The sequence below is a fragment of the Amphibalanus amphitrite genome, unplaced genomic scaffold, assembly GCF_019059575.1.
Source record: "Amphibalanus amphitrite isolate SeventyFive unplaced genomic scaffold, NRLGWU_Aamphi_draft 001016F_arrow, whole genome shotgun sequence".
Lineage (NCBI taxonomy): Eukaryota > Metazoa > Arthropoda > Thecostraca > Balanomorpha > Balanidae > Amphibalanus > Amphibalanus amphitrite.
In genome coordinates, this window is record NW_024882510.1 from 150,313 (window position 1) to 169,423 (window position 19,111).

General features: G+C 51.4%; 1 protein-coding gene across 3 annotated transcripts in view; it reads left to right on the plus strand.

Moving 5' to 3' along the window:
- LOC122369218 (nascent polypeptide-associated complex subunit alpha, muscle-specific form-like) overlaps positions 1–19,111 on the plus strand; it is an 84,302-nt gene that overhangs the window by 21,803 nt on the left and 43,388 nt on the right. Inside the window, exons 1-3 of one of the 3 annotated variants that reach the window (XM_043343781.1) lie at positions 3,995–4,190; positions 8,810–9,810; positions 10,746–10,814. In XM_043343781.1, the coding sequence (XP_043199716.1) occupies positions 8,827–9,810; positions 10,746–10,814 (1,053 nt within the window). In that variant the 5' untranslated portion in view covers positions 3,995–4,190; positions 8,810–8,826. Of the gene's footprint in view, positions 1–3,994; positions 4,191–8,809; positions 9,811–10,745; positions 10,815–19,111 lie in introns of those variants that run through there. The other 2 variants (XM_043343782.1, XM_043343783.1) reach the window with 2 other exon arrangements.

Here is a 19,111-nt window from a genome sequence, read left to right on the forward strand (position 1 = left end):
TCTTCTTCGTCTACTTCTTCTTCATCTCATCCTCTCTTCGTCTTCTCTTCCTTCTTCTTCATCATCTCTCCCATCTCCCACCTTCCCTATCCCGCTCAACGGTGCCCAACTGTCGCTTGGCTGGGCGCCAATTGCAATCGTTGCATCATCGTGCCGGCATCTGTATTTCAATTGCGCTTTCGCCGGCAGTGTGCCGGATTCCTCGGATGTGGGTCACGGGCGAGCCATGCCGCAGTGAGCGGCGCTCTCTGTGACGCATTTGATGCTGCATCCTGTACGGGGTCCGCGACTGTCTGACGTCGAAACGGGGCCAGAAGTTGGTGTACATCTGATGTCCGGGTCTTCAGGTATTCCGGGGGTAAATGTGAGCGGAATTCAGGAGTGAGGTGTGTGCTTCCGCGTCGTTGTAAGAAGATGAATGTGTGGTGGAAAACAATGCCTGTAGCTGCAGCTTATACTGCATGTAGATGCATTGAGACAATCGGTGTGTGGGGCTGGCTATACTGCCTGCTAAGTGATCGCAATGCTGCCGTGACCTGCAGTTGTGCTTTGGCTGATATTTTCCCGCAATATTGAAGACATTCACCCATGTCATTGATAATTGTCCTCTATGAAGACATACAAGTCATACATATCAGTCAACATTCCTTAAAGCCCCAATAGACAATCCATACTGCTATATGAAACACTTTCGAGTGTTGTTGTGCCACGGCAGGAATTTGGCAGCGGCTCAACCAGGTCAGTGTTTGAGGTCACTCCGTGTATGACGCGGCCGGCCGGACCGATACAAGAGAAAGTAACACTCACTGGCGGGCTTCTGCATGCTGCACTGAGATGTAATGCTGGGCACGACCATCGGTCGATGTTGCATGTTGCATGGAACGGCCCAGAAATCGTTTGCTCACTCAGGCGGAAAGCACGGTCACTGGGAAACGTTTTGCTTTTGTTTATTGTTATTGTTTATTTAGATATGTAACACTCGCAGCCCTAGAAGACTTTTTGAAATTGATATTTTTCTGGCCGTTCGATGTTGCTGTCCGTTTCCGTTCAAAATTTCTCGCCTGTCTTGGTCTTGTTCCTCCTCTGATCTACAGCAGCTCGGTTATCTTATAGCTCATCCTCAAGTCTTGCACTTTGTTCCAAACCTCTTCTGTTTTCCACACCTCCCATCCTATCCTTTGCTGCACCTCTTGCGCTCCACCTCTTGCACTGACCACTCTGGCACCACACACGGCCTCTCGCTATCCAGCTGGTGGACATAAAAAAGTTCATTAGCGCACCGGCCCGTGACCTGAGGTCCAGTCCAGTCGAGCGGTCGACCTGCTCGCAAACTGCAGCATCACTCGGCGGTGATCGCAGCACTTTCACTTCTTTATCGATTTCCCTTTGTTTTTGGATGCGTAGCGGATGCAGGGTGTCATTGGGGTCATTAGTGGCCACCGGAAAGTGTCGCAGGACATGAGGTGGGCAAGTGGGTCGTCGCGGTGGAATATGGACTCGCTTTGGGTGAACTTCTCACGTTGTCCGTAAAATGAAGCACATTCGATTCGTACACTTGCATGCATTATGGGTCTGACTGTGATTGTTGTTCGAATTTTGATATTTAGTGGTAGATACTTTTTATTTTTCCCGTCATTTTATTCGTCATGTGTTACGTTTTTTCATCTCCATTCTCTCACCTCATTTCTCTTGCATCTTTGCCTCGATTTTCACTGCTCCCCTCCCCGCTGCTCGCCTTCCCACTCCACCCCTCTCCTCTCCTCTCCTCTCCTCTCCTCTCCTCTCCTCTCCTCTCCTCTCCTCTTCTCTCCTCTCCTCTCCTCTCCTCTCCTCTCCTCTCCTCTTCTCTCCTCTTCTCTCCTCTCCTCTCCTCTCCTTCCGTTCAGAATTGCTGACACTACCATACAAGGACAAAGACGAGGTCTGGCTGCAGACACCATTCGCGATAGTATACAGCCCTCAGCAGACTGCGTGGTAGGTATTCTTTTTTCGACAAAACCGGTAATAACTCAAAGACTATGTGATCTGTCGGTCGGAATTCATTGCAAATAGAGGCACCATGCTCCACTCCTTCGATTGGGTCTATCACTAAACAAAGTATATGCTTTGTGTGGCAACAAAATGCAACAGTTTGTTTTGGGGGCAAATATAAACTTTTGGGTTTTGTTACCAAACTGGATGGAATATGAATACGATGATAGTGCCAATCTAGGGTGCGGAGTCTCGCGCGTTTTGCTGTTACGATTTCCGAGTGAATGATAACATAGTATCCGCGATATTCTCGGTTTTGTCGAAAAAAGAATACCTACCACGCAGTTTGCAGAGGGCTGTACATATACAAGAATCTTCTGCTGACGACGTGGCGACCTCAGGGGAAAAGAATGGATGTCGCGACCCAACCACACCGATTGTGGAAATTGGATGACCGCTGAAGGGATGCATTGGCATGCGTTCATTTACCATTGGTGTGTGATCATACTGGATGTCTTGCAAGAGAGAGCATCGCGTAGTTTACGACCGATTTCAGCGCGGCATCAGTGTGCTAGCAATCGTGACGGTTCGTGTTTCGTGCCACTTGAAGCCGGTACTTTATTTCTTGGCACGTGCCAGGTGGCATTTCCTTGCGTGACTGAGCTGTCAAATTCTTTTGGAGAAGTTGCCCTCGGGTGGCCCACATAACAAACCCCAACATGACGCAACATTGTCTCACGAAAAGAGTGACAGTTATCCAGCACCTTGACCAACTAGTCGCTGATCTGGGAGCCATCTCGGAGGCTGTAACGGCATCTCGGCACGGCAGCCACCACCTGCATGGAGCTCGTGATGGCGGCATCAGATGCAGCTGCGTCACGCCCGGGTCTTTTTATTCGGTACCGTGGTCTGGCACCGTGCCAGCCAGTGGTAGGTCAGTGATGGAGGGAGTTTGGTACGGAGAGGAGAGAAGTTAACGGATCGTGCGGTCCTCAGCTTTGTAGGTTATTGCTAGCTGTTCTAAGTTGAGCTTTATCAGTTTGGTTGAGCTACTTTCCATGGTTAGTTCTCTGAGACCTCTATTGTATGAATGAATAACACCTCAAACGCCCCTCAAATCTTCATTGCCTGACGTTCGGGTACCCTGAACCCTACAGGAATTCCTAAACGTATATCACGTCTACAGGACTTAAATAGTAAAAATATCTTCGCTCCTATTGAAGCATGGAAGTGGATGACTGTTTTATGCCGCCCATTTTCCATCAACTTTGTATGGTGTTTCGTTGGCATTTCGCTCATCGGTTGCGGCTCCATGCTTTGTTGAAGTCTCCTCTCGCTCGTTCTCAATGTCTACTGCCACCTTGGTTTGTCGTGTGTTGGGACTTGTCTCCTGAGCGCTCGGTGTTTCGGGTCTGGCTTAGCTATCCTCGGGTCTTCTGTGTCCGCGTTTCTGCTCCGTTTTGCTGGTGCAGTATTGTCTCTCCGACTCCGTGTCTCGCTATGTCCTGCTATGTCTCCTCGTCTCTGCTCCGGCTCCCTAGTGCGGTATCGTCTCTCTGTGACTCGCTTTGTCTCCCAGTGTCTCGCCGCGTTTGCATTGTCTCCTCATGCCTTTTGCTCAGTCTGCCCAGTGCAGTATCGTCTCGCCGTGTCTCATGGTGTCTCACCATATCTCGCCGTGTCTTCCATCAGTCTCTAACTATGTCTCGCCGTGTCTCCTCATCTCTCAGTCTCTCCCATGTCTCTCTCGCTCCGTTTCGCCAGCGTCGATCGCGTTTGTCACGCCGGGTCGGGCACCGCCAGCCGGGTCGGCTCACATGATCCACAGGGACGCCGGCTGGCTGCCACCTGGCCCCTTAGCTCCGCCCCCAGCGAACCCCGAACGGAGCCCGAACGCCACCTGCCGCCCCTCTGGCGTGACGTCACTATGACGTCACGACGGACAGCGGGCCCGCTGAGGTCTAGCGCGGAGCGTCGCCAGTCCGCTGGGTCGGCGAGCCCCATGTGGACAGAGGGAGGGAGCGTGGAGAGGGACGGTGCGAGAGAGAGAGAGAGGTGATCGTGGACTGGTGATCGAGTGGGCGGAGTTTGGAGTTGTGAACTCTCGGAGTGAATTTGTGGAGTTGGAAGTTGGATTTCTGGACTTGGTGGTTGAAGAGACTCGAGGATGGTGAACTTGGTTGATCTCAGCTGAGAGCGCCGATCGAATAAACCTGAAGGTGAGTTTCATCGGTACGTGGATACCCGCTCTCAAGAATGGTTTGTGCGTGGATACCCGCTCTCGAGAATGGTTTGTGCGTGGAAACCCGCATGCAAGATTAGGTTCCGCGAGAAACCTCGCCGGAAGAAATTGTTTGTGCGTGAATGCAAGCTCGAGGGAATCGTTTGCTTATGGATAATAGCTCGAGCGGCTGGTTCGCTGATATTTTCATCGTACTGTTTTTCTACTGGTGCTAATTTGGCTTTGATCCTCAAACGTGAGCTCACACATTTTATTGCATGCAGTCTTTTGGAGAAGCTTTTGAAACATTTGTTTATTTTTCTGTTGATGCAATCGGTAGATTAACTGCACAGTGTCTTCATTCGGGTTGTAATTGTTTCCCGAAACTTTTTCGATTAGAGTAACCGAGCCTTGCTTCCGTCCGTTTCTTTTCGTGCAACACTGACTTGCATCAAATCTACCCTCATCAATAGTTCTCTCCAATCCCAAACCTCGACTCGTGAGAGTCACCGCTCTCTCACGACTCACGACTTGCGGGAGACTCACGATCTCAAACTCAGCATTCAAACTCTCTTCGCCGTGCACAATTTGCCAACCTCCGCTCGTGATCACATCTATTCTCCATCGTCGTTGGCCCTATCTCGAGCCTTTCCCTTCGTCTATTGCGGGTTGCGACGGACGTCGGACAGCTTTTGTCAACCTCGATTATGCAGTGTCTAACGTCGAGCTCGACTATGCTGTACCCTTGTCGACCTCGACTATGCGGTGTCCGATGTCGTGCGGGGAGAAAGAAGCGGCTAATGTTGCGCGCCAGATGTGCAGATGACATGGCGTCTGCTGCGCCGGAAATGTCCTTTTTGCGCCGGCTCTGTCCGCATTAGCGGACCGGATGGAGGACTCTCGGAGGCGGCAGACCTCTTCAAGATGAAGAATCAGCAGACGAGAGGCCTCCCTCAGAAGAACTCCACTAGGCGTGGGATCTCCCATAGGTGGAGACGCGAAGAGGTTATATAGGAGGCAAACCTCGCCTAATCGACCGATACTGCCTTGGTTGGAGGAAGGCTTGAACTTTTCCTTCGTGGTGGTGTTTTTGTTTTTTAGGTTTTGGTTATTTTAAAATCGTGACCACCTTTTAATCTGCCCGCATGGTTATATTGCACAAGGAAGAGTTTATATTGCACAAGGAACCTATTCATTCGGTTGAATGTAGACGTTAAGTTTAGACAAAGCGTTAAACCGTAGTACCTTATTCATACTCTACTAGCGGATGCTATCCCTGTCCCTCGCTGCTTCTCTCAGCACCGTACCCCCGTGTCACTTACTCCTTCATTACACCATCAGCCAAGCGGCGGCGTCTCCCGACTGACCAGGACAGCCGAGTCTGGAATCTGTCCTGCCGCCGAGGTTGTCAGGATATGTACGCGTCTGCCACCGCTGATGCTCCTGCCGCCCGCGACGATGTCGCAACATTTGTCTCGGAGATTCCGGCACAGAAGTATACATACATAGATAAGAGCGCGGTATTGGTCTGATTAGGCGTCCAGCTGCTGGTTGTGCAACGGTGCTGTACTATCACTGAAGTCAGGATGGCTGAGCTGAGTTTTATCTGGGCTACTGATGGTCATTTATCTCTTTCTGGCCTTGGGTCGTTATCTTTGCGTCCTGCGTCATCGGCTCGCTCGCTTCTGTAGGTCCTGGAGAACCTTCTGAACCACGATGGGTGTTCTTAGTTAATAATTATGCGGCTGGCTGGAGGTGATAACTTTATCTTGTTTGCTGACGCACTGGGAGTTGGACTTTGCGCTTGCAGTGCTTCTTCGAGCAATGGTCACTTGAGTTTCGTAATAGGACAGGATGTGACATGTTTCATTATGAAGCACGCTTGCCAGCGAATGTTGATTTCGCTCGTCCGGAGTCACCGTATTTTAGGGATTTCTATTGTAGCGATTTATAGGGATTTCTCTCAGCCTGCAGGTGTATTGAAGACAGGACTGAAATGCGTTCTGGCGCAGACATTGACAGACAATTTCCAGTCATTGCGCGTCTTCCCATTGCACATTGTTCACCACTTGATAGCTGAAGACTGACTTGATCCACCTCCTGCAAGTGTTTTTCATGAATGTTCGGCATTCTATTGCTATAATTCATCAATCACTGCACTGGAGACCCAATCCATCCTGAGTTCTGTGAAGATCCACTGGAGTCCAGACTCGCACCGTACTGTGGAGTCTCAGACACGACAAAGAACAGTGTGGAGCGGCCGGTAGAGGTGCCAGTCACCCTCGTGCAACGGTCTGACCTCGTTCCGGCGAGGGCGAGGGCGAGGGGAAGGGAGAGGAAAGGGAAGAGCGGGACAGGTGAAGGAGGGGCGAGGAAGGACCTAGATGAAAGAAAGAAGAGGGCGGAAGGGAATAAATGAATATTGAATATTGAGCCATGACAGATGTGCCGATATAAGACGGTTTGAAACGGATTAGGTGACTAGTTCTCTTTTTTAGAGATTGGCTCTTTCTAATGGCTCCCATCCATTCTTTTATACCATTAGGAATTGTACTTGTATGGTAATTTGTGTGGTAAAAGTACACGGTGGTTTATGACTATCTTCTGCATTGCGACCTGCAAAGCACGTCAGGAATGCCAGAGCTGCAGCCGAAGCTATTGCCTCAGCCCTCAACCAAACATCCATCTTATCGCCGGCCGTGCTGAACTCTCCTGCACCGGACCGGTGACGTCATAAATCGTGCCAGTGTGAGTGACGTCACCAGTCCCAATGACGCCGCACCGCTGGGCGAGGTGCCAAATGGGGCGCACACGGGTCGTTTTTGCCGCTTGTTCCGGCCACAACACGGCGAGACAAGAAGTGCTCGCGGTCTCCGGTGCAGGGATGCAGTGGGGGGAGAGGGGGAGGGGTGGCTGGTAGACCGCCCCAGGCGATGCACAGGTCATCGGGTGACCTGATTGGGCGTGGTCGAGGCTACGATAGGGCAGGGCTGTATGGTTTAGGATGTGTTTATTCATTAGGGTATTGTTTGAGTGTTTGGTCCTGACAGGCCTCGAAACTCAATGTTTCCATTGTCGCGCTAGTACAATGGTATAGTGTAGGTATAGTGAATTTGACACCTTTAGTAACATACCTTGGATGTTCCATTTCTCCCCCTAGTTTTATTATATAGAGTAAGCTTCATAGGTACGGGTCAGGCTAATGCCAACAAAAATCGTTCAACGTTTGTCTCATTCCTTTTACCAAAGCAACTTTCATGCTTTCATCTCCGATCGTCAACATTTGCCGTGTTCCCATTGGCGCGCGTGGCGCTCGACCGCCGCCCATTCGCCGGCAGCGTCGCTACTGTGCCTGATGACGCGCCGCTGATGACGCGGTGCTGACGAGGCTCTGATGGCGTCATCACTCTATCCGCTGACGTAGAGGCGCACTGTGCACTGGAGCGCGTGGAAGCGTGAAATCGATTAGCCGAGACGCACTGAACGCTAGCCAGGAGAGTGATCCGGAATGGTCGAGAAAGCCCCGAGATTGCCCCGAGGCATCACGGTGTGGTGATAGGCGCTGGGATGAGGCATTAGGGTGAGTCTGCGATCAGCATTGGCTAATGCGATGGATCATTCGAAGGGCTTTATTCCGTATTTCTTCATGAGGCCGTCTTTTTTTGCATTCTTATTTTTTTCTTAAATACTTTTTTGTGGATATGTCTGGAGACATCTGCTCATGCGGCTGAAATTTCGTCATGACAACTCCGCTGACATATCGAAAGTTTTACAAATGAGTACTCCATCCATGTATTCGACTCGCCGATTGCATCTATAAGTCATGACGCTGCCGTCTCTCCTAAATATGGAATACCGCTTTTTTATCGATGCATCGTAACGACCATCTTCCGGCAATGGTTGCGCCTATTTCCGCTATAGCTCTCACGCAGAACCTGCAGCCCTCATTTCGCCATCTATGCCTCGTCTGATCTGCCCGTCTCTTTCTGTTCCGACATTGATTAACGCTCACTCGACGTCATTGCGTTACGACGTTGATTAACGCCCGTCAGGGGCTCGTTGGTTCTGATTGGCGAATGGATCACTTCCCCGCCAGTGACGCATCTGCATTTTCCCGACTTTTCCGAACGACGACGATGGCGACGATGCCGTCGATGTAATGCGACGGTCAGTGCCGGGCGTATGGGCAATAGGGATAGAGTAAGATGTGAGAGTATTGCTTGGCAAGTGGAGCGTGAAAGAAAAGTGAAAGTCGAGTTGCACTTCTGCAGCCGTATGCTAATAAAAGATGTACATCTGTCGATCCGAAGTGAACGTCAAATACCACCCCTCGCCTTGCCTCTCTCCCATCCCGCCGATCTTCATTCTTTACCTCCTCCCCGCTGCATGCAGCGGCATGCAGCGCCCAGCGCGCTGGGCGCAAAATGACCTATGTAGTCGGTGCGCCCTAAAGCCCCAGTTAACAAACAAACCTCCTCCCCGCCCCAGTGACCTCGCCACCATTGAATTTTGCCTGTGCCCTGGGAGACGTTGAGCTCCGCGGCCTGAACACCTAACAACCACATCATCATCATCATTGTTCTTCTTCCTCTAACGTTCACCTATTTCTGTCCGCAGAGGTGCGCCATCAGGCGATGAGCAGCGGCGAGCTGCCGCCCAGCCACTCATCCTCCGACGCAGACATGGCCTTCCAGGCCTTCGACACTACCTACGGAACTAGCGACGACGGCCTCCTGGAGGGTCTTGGGTCGCGTCTCATGGACCGACCCCTAGAGGGAAGCGACTCGTCTGGGGGTGCGTACCGGCCGTGGGAGTCGGCCGAAAGACCGGAGCCGGGTCACCAGCTGAGTTTCGGTGCCTACCAGGGGTTCTCGTCTCCGCCGCCTCCGCCGATGTCTGGGCCAGGACCGGTGTCCGGGTTTGCCACACCACCAACCGGAGGAGGAAGCCCGCTCCCTGGCTTCAACACGTTGCAGCAGTCTGGAGCATACCCACCGCTACAGACGGCTCCAAGAGAGATGGATGGGTTCGATGAGCGCGTGGCGGCGTTTTCTGCGGCATCCGTAGCGTCTTCGACATCAACGCCCGTCCCTTCGTCGATGTCGATGTCTTCGATGGCGTCAACGGCAGCGACGGCTAGCGCGCCGTCCCACGTCGGGGCCGTGTTCAGCCCAGCGCGCATGGCGACGTCGCCACGACACTTTCGACAACACGGTCAGGACGCAACAACTCCCATTCTAACTCAGCTCGAGCCAAAACGCGCCCAGAAGCGCCCGTTCGAGCCGACGGTTCCGTCGCTTCCCGCGTCTGTCGACACGAATCGACGCGACGACGACTCATCTCCTCGACTCGAGCCTTCGGCGCAAGTAAGCTCCGTCACTTCCAGCGATCTGCTGGACGCCAAGCCAGCTTACGCTTCGCCCATGTCTCAACCTCAAACAGAACCGACGCCGTCGGTCAACATATCGGAGAAGCCGCCGAAGAAGAAGCGGAAACGTTGCGGCGACTGCGTTGGCTGCCACACGAAGGAGAACTGTGGGTCGTGTGCGCCCTGCAAGAACGAGAGGAGCCACCAGATCTGCAAGAGCCGCCGCTGCGAGACCCTCGTGGAGAAGAAGGTAAGGAGCGCTGCCGTGAGATGGTGCGCTGGGGAATGGGTGGGTGGAAAGGTCGGTGGTGTCACAGCCTTTCCGTCCGTTATTATGTTGTTCGTGTCTGTGATGTCTCGTTGTCAGTGCCAGGGGGAATTGTTATCATTCTAATTATCCTGAGGGACATACAAGAACAAAGTAATATGGCCTTCGGCAAGGAGGGGTCGTTTTGATTTGCTACGCTTTGTCATATCGGTCAAAGCTTTCCAAAGTACATCACTGGCAGATAGATGTCAAAGCTTCCTTTTTCGTACGCTCTGGCTAAAGTACTTGCCGTTTAGACCTATATCGAGTTCGAGTCTCACCGGGTCTCTGCCCTCGCAATGGATGATCCGTCCTAGACTATCCGACACCCAGTAAGTGTTTCGGTCTTTGTCTCGTTGTTTTGCGGATGCCGAGATATATCAACCTCACGAAGCTGGATTAGTAAGGGAGGTCGGATGATCGGCCAACGGGCTGCAACATTATACACTGAGTAGCGACAAGCATCGTTTGTTGTGCCCAGATGAATTGGATTTTAAGAAGAAAAGCGATTAGACAGCCTTTAATAAACGGAATAGGATTGTAAGGTAAGGCTTTCGCGATGCTGCTGAGTTTTGGTAGCTTTCGGTTCCAACGTTTTCTTTATGGGATGCCCAATTCCCAGGCTTTTATTTGTTGTGCTTTGCATGCATTTTATGTTTCAGTTATCCGTTTCACCATTTTGTTGCTGTGCACCGCTTTTTATTGCACCGCATGTATCGTATCTCACCCTTCGCACCAGCCGAAAACCACCCAACCGACGCCGATACTGGGGGCGCAAGCACCGTTGCGAAGCGCCCCAATGATCGGTGGAGGTTAGGCGGTGTGGGCACGAGCCGGGACGACAGAGGTCGGCTGACCTGCCGGCTTTCTGTCCCCAGCGAACGCCTAGCCGCGCGCGCCGCGCCGAATCTCAGGAGCCGCAGTCGTCTAGCGGACGGGACAGCGAGGTAGGTTGGCCGCGCCTCACCCCGGCCCGGCACGAGCACTCAGCAACGCTCTGCACGCTTTACTTAGACACCCCCGACCCGTGCAGAGCAAACACCTTCGACAATCCCACAAGGAACGCACCCTGACACCATCTTCTCAAGATTTCCTGACCCTCTACGCCTCGGCCCAGCGGATCATGATATCCATCAACATCAACCCCCAACGTATTAGCAGCATCTCCTCAGCAAGTCCCTTCAGTTAAGTTCTCACTAGCATAAAGCGCTCAATTCTCACCTGCTAGGTAGCTCTGATCAGGGCCCGGTAGGATGAGCTGCAATGACCACTATACTAGCCTTGAGCCTCCGACGACCGCGACTGTAGTTCGTTGGCATGGTCCTTTGTTTGCAACGGCCGGATCGCAACCGGAACGCGAATATTTTCCGTTTTATTTTGCGCTGAATTACCTTTGTTTAGCGTAGTTTTGTGTGGACAAGGTCGTCTATGAGATAGCGATCGTTTCACTACACATTCTGTCACTGGGACGACCCTCCTTTCCTTCCCCTCTCGCGGTTTAATTCTTCCACCCTCCCCCGGTAGCCACGCGTCGTGCGCGCTCCGTCTGCCCTTCGTTCCGTTATCCCCACCCGGTGTGGGATCTCCCCTGTCGGTGTGCGACCCTCCCTCCCTCCCCTTCCTCCCTAACCTCCCCTCCACGCCCCGGGGCACAATCACAGCCGGACTACACCCAGGTGTTGGACGGGACCAAAGTCAAGGACACAGCGGTGGGTCAACCAGCGGAACCATCACTATGGGATGCGGCAGTATGTCCACGGACAATGGCCACAGATACGATCTCGACGACAGGGGACGGGACATGACGTCAGGGCGCTCGTTTCGCCTCAGGGGATGTGGTATGTGCACTTTGTGCAGTGTGCAATGACTGTGCAGTAAATGTGCGCGTATCGAAGGGGAATTATGAGTTGCATGATGATACCGTTTTCAGGGGGTTTGCCTCCGAGGATCAATGGGTCCGGACCCCCTCTCAATAATTTCACTTCCGTAACGCAGCCTAATGTAAAAGAATGTGCATTTTTGGTCAAACCCCCCAATCCTGAAACCGTGGCGGAGCCCCTGGAGCCAGGAACTCCTGGAACTGGAGCTCCTGGAACCGCCAGGAGCTTCGCCGAAGCTCCTCGCGGTTTTGGCCGTCCTTTTCTGACGCAAAGGAAACCTTCAAACTTCTGATTACATGGATACTGTTTTTGCCATCAAAGTCTCGCCCTCGGAAAATATTTGGTCATAGATGCTTTACTCCGAAACTTGAGCTAGATCTTAGTGTTATCTCTCATCAGGTGATGCTTTTGTTCAAGGGGCTCTTTTTGTATCTTGAACAACTTGAACGGCAAATTTCAACCCTTCTTCACATTCAAATCAATGCGGATGGCGCAGTTGACATGCTGCGACAGCAGTGTTACACAACGCTGGCGCACCACATGCAAAGGGAAGGGTGAACCGCACAGAGGGCTGTCAACATTCACAAAGGGAGGGGCGTCGGTGCAGAGGGCATCTAGTGGTCGGACGTTTAACCGTTGGGACAGCCATGTTCCATGTCGTGACGAGCCGATGCCGTATCACCCAGGTCGTGACCAGATAACCGTCTAGTCGTCAGCGATGGACGATGTTCCCCTCGCTTCGCCGCCGTTTGGACGCCACTGTCGTTGTTAGAGGGCGGGGTGGCCAAGGGGGCGATGTCGGGGCCCCATGTGTGACATTGGTGTGGTGATGGTTGCAGAGGGGATGGTGAAAATTCGTGGAACTTTGATAGGAAGGGCGTGGTAAACCGAGGGTGTGGTCGGGATGCCTTTCTGTCCCAATGAAAGTTTAAATAACTCTCCTTTTACCTACTCAGGTAGTTAACTACACTCCGACTAACCTGCACAGCTGGTTGGAAGAGATAACCGATTACCAGTCCCGTGTTGATCTTGCCCAGTGTTTACCGTCGTTTATCTAACTGTTATCGTAGTAGTTTTTACCGGAACCCTTCCGGCGCCTCGCTGATAACTGTGAGCGGATGTTCCCCTGTGGGAATGTCTCACTTTTCTTGGCCACCCAGGCGAAGAAATGGGGTCAAAGGCTTCTTATACCGACGTGGAGCGCTTAGGCAGGTTCGGGTCATGCGTCGTCACCATCATTCTCCCTTTGGAAACGCCATTCTGGCTGTCATCAGTCCCCTTAGATTAAACTGGGTCATGCTCTTGGCCTGTCTTCTGCTATCGCGGCGAACAACCAGTGATGACGTCATATCATAGTGACGTCACGCACCAATGACGTCCGCGTGCGTTTGGGTTGCATCACTCAGTCAATATGTCGTTAGCGCGTGTGAAAAGCTGACGCGAGCCAGTCTCAGCACGTGCTCTGAGCGCGCGCTGTCCAGGGCCTTCAGTGGAGCGGATCGGACCTCACTGGCGCGGCGCGGACGCGTGTCCGGTTTTGTTCTGATTGTCACTCTGAGCAGAGTAGGCCAGTGACGTAATTTGTGCCGACACGGCGACTTCACTGCTGTCTGATGGAGCGTGACCTCCTGAGCGTGACATGTCGTAGGCTTTCTCTGCATGGCCGCGCTCAGGGTTTAGATATGCGGCGATTCTTGGTCCTGTCTCAACCTCCGTGTGCTTTTAACAGCACTTCTTGCTCTTATTCTCAAATTTAGTTTTCTGCTTGAGAGAGTTTGTCCCCAACAGCTGTCGTTTTCATAAAATTTCCTTTTACCCCCACTGCAGGTCACCGCTTCCTCTCTGCCTCTTTCCTTTCACCAAGTGCTCTCAGAGCTTTGCAGCCTCATTTCCCTTCTCTCTCCTCTCTCTCTTGCATTCCATTCTGACTCTGCAGGCAGCAGCCTCCCTCCATATTGATTTGATGTTGCTATCCAGTGTGAACCACCAGCCATAAATGTCCGGCTATGCGTTACTGCCGACGCTTCTCTGCCGCTTATTAAGCTACTCTGTTCACGCAGACTCCCAATTATTCTATCGCGGTTCCCATCGTCTTAGCCATCACTACGATGTTGCCTCACTCTTGTGCCCTGAGGGCATACTGTTGCTCATATGTCTGCGGTGAGGTTAATTTGGTTCATCATCATATACCAACGGAGATGTTCTTCTCTTGCTTGTTATCGCTCTCTGCAGGATCGGGGTTATAAATTGAGACCATCTCGCTCTTTAAAAGGTATTCGTATGCTTCGGTTCACTGCGTTATTTGCCTATTTTACAACGCCCATATCATTTTATAGATCAATTGGCACAGCCTCTCTATCCGGCCCTCTTCCAGGATTATGATGTCATAATATCATCCTCTGATCACTTTGTTCCATCCCTAGCTTCTACTTTACCTCTGCGCTTTTTGTTCTTTCTGCCTTTTTCTCTTTTTCTATCTTCCCTTTCCCCCATCCTCCCTCTCTCTCTCTCTCTCTCTCTCTCTCTCTCTCTCTCTCTCTCTCTCTCTCTCTCTCTCTCTCTCTCTCTCTCTCTCTCTCTCTCTCTCTCTCTCTCTCTCTCTCTCTCTCTCTCTCTCTCTCTCTCTCTTCATTCCTATATTCATCACCCGTATCCGATCTCCTTTCTAAACGTCTCCTCCCTTCTCTTCGCCTGCCGGTCGTCTCTCTCCACCTCCACCACCACTTTGACCTGTTCTGTTCTCCGTACTACACAGTGCGGCATTTCCGTTCCGCACCGGCGCCGTTTATGGCGCGCCGCGGCAGTTATGGCGCGGCGTCTGGCGCGCGTCGTTACCGCGCCAGTCTGCACGGGGCGCGTGGTGCGCAGTGCGCACTGCGCAGCACGTGCGGCCTGCACTGGCGGGGTGCATAAAGATCAATGTGCCGGATGGGAGAGCGAATGGCGGTGGTGGCTCTTATCCTGGTCTCTGGTGACATAAAGGTGCTTGGATGAGATTCATTGATAAATATTGAACAAATTACTTACAAAAATTCAATTGACATTTTCTTGCTACTTGCTACATAAATCTTTCTTTTGGATTAATTAGATTATATCCCAGCATGAATTAACTAATAATACCTCAATAAAGTATTCCCATGCGTGGTTTATCGCTAGCGTTTCCGATTTATTGCGTAACATCATTAATCACTGACATTCAACCAGTCACTCTATTATTGACTACATTTCACTATCCCCTTATTGTCTTGCACAACAATTGATTATTGCAGCCCGCTGCACCAGACATCACCAGCTCATACAATAACCCTCTTTGTTCGTGTCTTCGACCATTCATTTAGGATATAGTATGCGAATTCAAAGTGTGCTGCTTTTTATTCACTGGGTCTCACGCATTGAGTCCCCGTTCACGCTACAAGGAACGAAGCGGAAAGAAAACCAACGTCTTGGAAACTTCTTTTTTTCCAAATGCTGTTGCTCTCCCGTCGCTCAGTCTTTCCTTTCCTCCCTCCATGCCTGTCTCCTCGTCTTTCGTATCCTTCTCCTTTCGTCTCGTCTCGTCTAGTTCGACGCTTGATATAATCGTCATCGACTCTATTTTTGCGGACTCATAGAAGTAAAGGTTTCCGAACATCTTATTTACAAGATACATTAAACATAATTAATTGCATCCATTACAAGATAAAGATACATTGAACATAATTAATCGCACATTCAAAGTAAGTCCCACAAATATAATCAGACCTCTGTCTCATCCCTGTACGTTTCACCAATCCCTTCCCAAGGTGACGCCTGACCGTGGAGGTCACCAGAAATCCATCAGGTCATCCCACTGGGTCACCTTGTGGCGCCGTCGCCAATTCCCGTTCGCCGAACACCACTCGCCGGCGGCCATGATCGTGGCGCACCGGTGACATTTATGGCGAGTTGCTGCGCCAAGGTACGCCGCGGGATTGGTTAGCGCGAATTGGCTGTTCAGGGAACACCGCTCTCCAGCGCTGGCCCCTGGTGAAATGGCACAAAGGGGCTGTCAGAGTTATGTCCAGCTACTGATGTGAGAGTGTGCAGTTAGTGAATAGACATGGGTCCAGGTTTGGCGGTGGCGCGTTCCGTCACGTTTAGACTCGTCGTGATGTTGCGAGTGGATGTGACACGTTGGGGATGACGTGTCATTTTGTGACGGTGAGAATTTGACCGGAGATGTCGTGCATCTCGACAGCACTTAATTTTGGGGAGGGGTGATAATGAAGGGCTGTATGGTGCGTTTTCAAACAATGCATACCTACGTGATTAGAAGAGGTATAAATCATCAAAGGACATTCATTCTTCCTAGCCCACCAGGCACCATGCAATGTATGGCTGCTTGTCAACATACATCCGCCACATTCTCCTCTTTATTCAACCTTTCTCTTCAATGGTGCTCATTGCAGCATTCCTCTGATCGGCATTCATGCATTACGTCACAATTGACGTCATTGCAACGGTCATGTGAACAGAAGCCCGCGAGGAATGCCGCTAACAGATCTCTAACGCCGCCGATCTTTCTGCCCAGCCGATCTTTCCGTCAAAAATCTGCGCGATTGTCTGGTTTTACGGCTAGGTGGATGATTTGTGATCACAACTTGACTGAATTTGGGAAACGTGTAATGATTTATTTACACGAGTCTGCTCTGCGAAAAAAGATCGCTGAGTCTTTCTTTGTTACTCATTCATGCAATTGTGTCTCTTACCTATAAATTCTTATTCTTGACAAGTGTCAAGAATAGATGAAATGCTCCATCTATTGCCCCTCTCCCCATTCCCCAGCTCTCTCTCTCTCTCTCTCTCTCTCTCTCTCTCTCTCTCTCTCTCTCTCTCTCTCTCTCTCTCTCTCTCTCTCTCTCTCTCTCTCTCTCTCTCTCCCTCTCTCTCGCTCTCTCTCTCTCTCTCTCTCTCTCTCCCTCTCTCTCTCTCTCTCTCTCTCTCTCTCTCTCTCTCTCTCTCTCTCCCCTCCTCCCTCTCCCCACCCCACCCCTTCCTTACCCCACCGACGCCAGTTCTCGAGGAGCTGTGCCAGTTTTTTGCCCTGTATTTTGACTAGCTGTCAGACGGAACTGCCATATTCCACTGCTGACCAAGACGCCTGGAAGAGGCCACGTGGCGAGACGTGTTCCCACGTGGTGTAGTGCTTTCTCGTGCGTCCTTTGGAACACATAAGTGCACAATTTATTTAGAAAGAACAAAAGAACACCCTAGTATTTTTTGTTTTTTTTTCTCTTTTTGCCCATCCGATTTGGTTGCTGTTTTCTTTTCCTTTACATTTATTTTTAGTAGCACCTTTTTTACTCAGATTACTATTACTGGACCGCACACGGGTCGAATGGTACCCCAAGATCCGTTGCCTTGCAGTCTCATCCTTGTGTCCTCTGTTTCGTTTCCTCTCGCCATCGATCCCTCATTTCCTCCCACGACCTATCCCATCTCACTAAGGGTCCGTCCCGATCGCTGTTTCCTTCACCTTCCCTCCCAGTTCCGGGGAGACCATTGCGGCGCACTCGGCCTGTGGGATCGCGACGAGCGCGGTGCGCCGAAAAAGTCGCCATAACGAGCCCTCTGGTCGACGGTGGCGGTGGTGCGCGTGCGCTCTTTGTCCGGGCTAAACGACATCCGCCGGGATTGGGACGCGCGCCGAGCGCCGAGCGCCGGGTGCCGCGCGTCGAGCGGCGTGCGGGCAGTGGTCCGCTTGCCGGCAGTGTCTGGAGCTGGTGCTGGTTGATATGATGCCCCTGGTTCGATGTTATTGAAGGGCAAATGATTGTGGTTGGGCTGCGGTGACTCCTTTTGGGTATTATTTTTCGTTTTGGGATTTTTTTTAGGGGAATATGTGGTATAGTAAAAGCATGGGAAGTGTTAGGAAAGACAATATTTGAAAATTGATACGATATTTTTAAAGTATTTTAATTCTTTAAAATAGTTCAATGTTACACAAAGTTTATGCTGGTCACTATCCAGCAACAAAATAACTTTCCCAAACTGCCGAGGTCCGACGCTCTCTCCCAGGTCCAGGCTGTCCGTCTCCCCACTGTCCCTGTCATCATCACGGTGCCAACACGTCCCACTATCCTCACCCCCTCCCCTTCTACCCTTCCGTGGCGCACCGCCAGTAGCCGACGTCGCCGTCGACACGTCGACACCATGGGGCGTTTTTTCGTCGCTCGCGACGCGGACACCTGGTCAGGGTGTCCGGCAGTCGACGGACGCGATGGACAGCTGCCGACGGACAACTCGCAACAGCTGTCGCAGGACAGACGGACAGAACAGACGAGAGCGGTGGCGTTGTGACAGGTCGTGCTTCAAAATGGCGGCGCTGGTCCCATTTTGGGCTCCAAGAGCGATATACATAAATGGGGGATTCAGCAGTTTCCTGTGTTTGCGAATCACAGACTCGTATATTTAACTCCTTTCGCAAATGGCACGTATGGGTAATTTTTTACTCTGCCACATTCCTAATCTCCACATTGATCAAATATTTTTTTGCAGAAACATATATCAAAATTTGTTTTTAATTTTGTCCATCCCGGCCAATCGTTCCCGAGGGACCGGTCAGCCTCGATCTGGAGCCCTCTGGAGCCCGGGTGGCTGCGCTGCCAGAGTCAGCCCCCCATTTTCCCGTCTCTCCCGCGGCCAATGCCCCGGTCAGTGCCTCATCCCCCGCCGATATATCGATTTAGTAGCCATGAGTCACCGCGCCGCTTCTGCCGCGGCCGGCCGGCGGCCGCGTATCATCCGCCATCTTGTTTATCCCAATTTCAGGACGTCATTTATCGAAGCTGGCCTTTCCTTTCTCACAACCATTTTTCGATTTTATTGGTTTGGTGATTTACTGAGTTATGATGAAATGAAAAAGTGCGCATTTTGGGGCGCTTTGCATGTTTATTTATGTTTTGCCCCAAGCCATGAAAAAAGTAGGTAGAGCATTGCTTTTGCAATACTCAACCATATAGATTTCATGGGGGCAGCAGCGCGGAACTTGACGAGTCGCACCGCCTTGAATATTCTGGAAAAGCCCGAGGAATGGTTACCGCTTTCACCAAATGGCCATTTTTCTGTGAATTTTGTGACGAATGGTGAGGGTTTGCTCCTGACATGAGATGCTGCGGGACGACACGTGGATTCATGTCATGCGCTACCAAGCGTTTAGAAAGTGCATAACATTAAGTACTTCATCCTTGACAAACGTTTGTGCAGTGCCAGTGAGTTTGTGCTACGTAGCCCATAATAGGGGGCCATTTCGAGGCGCCAAAGAACTTGTTTAATTGAACGCTCGGTAGAACAGACATTTCATCTACTGAGGAAAATGAGCTTCTTGTTCTACTACTATGCGACGA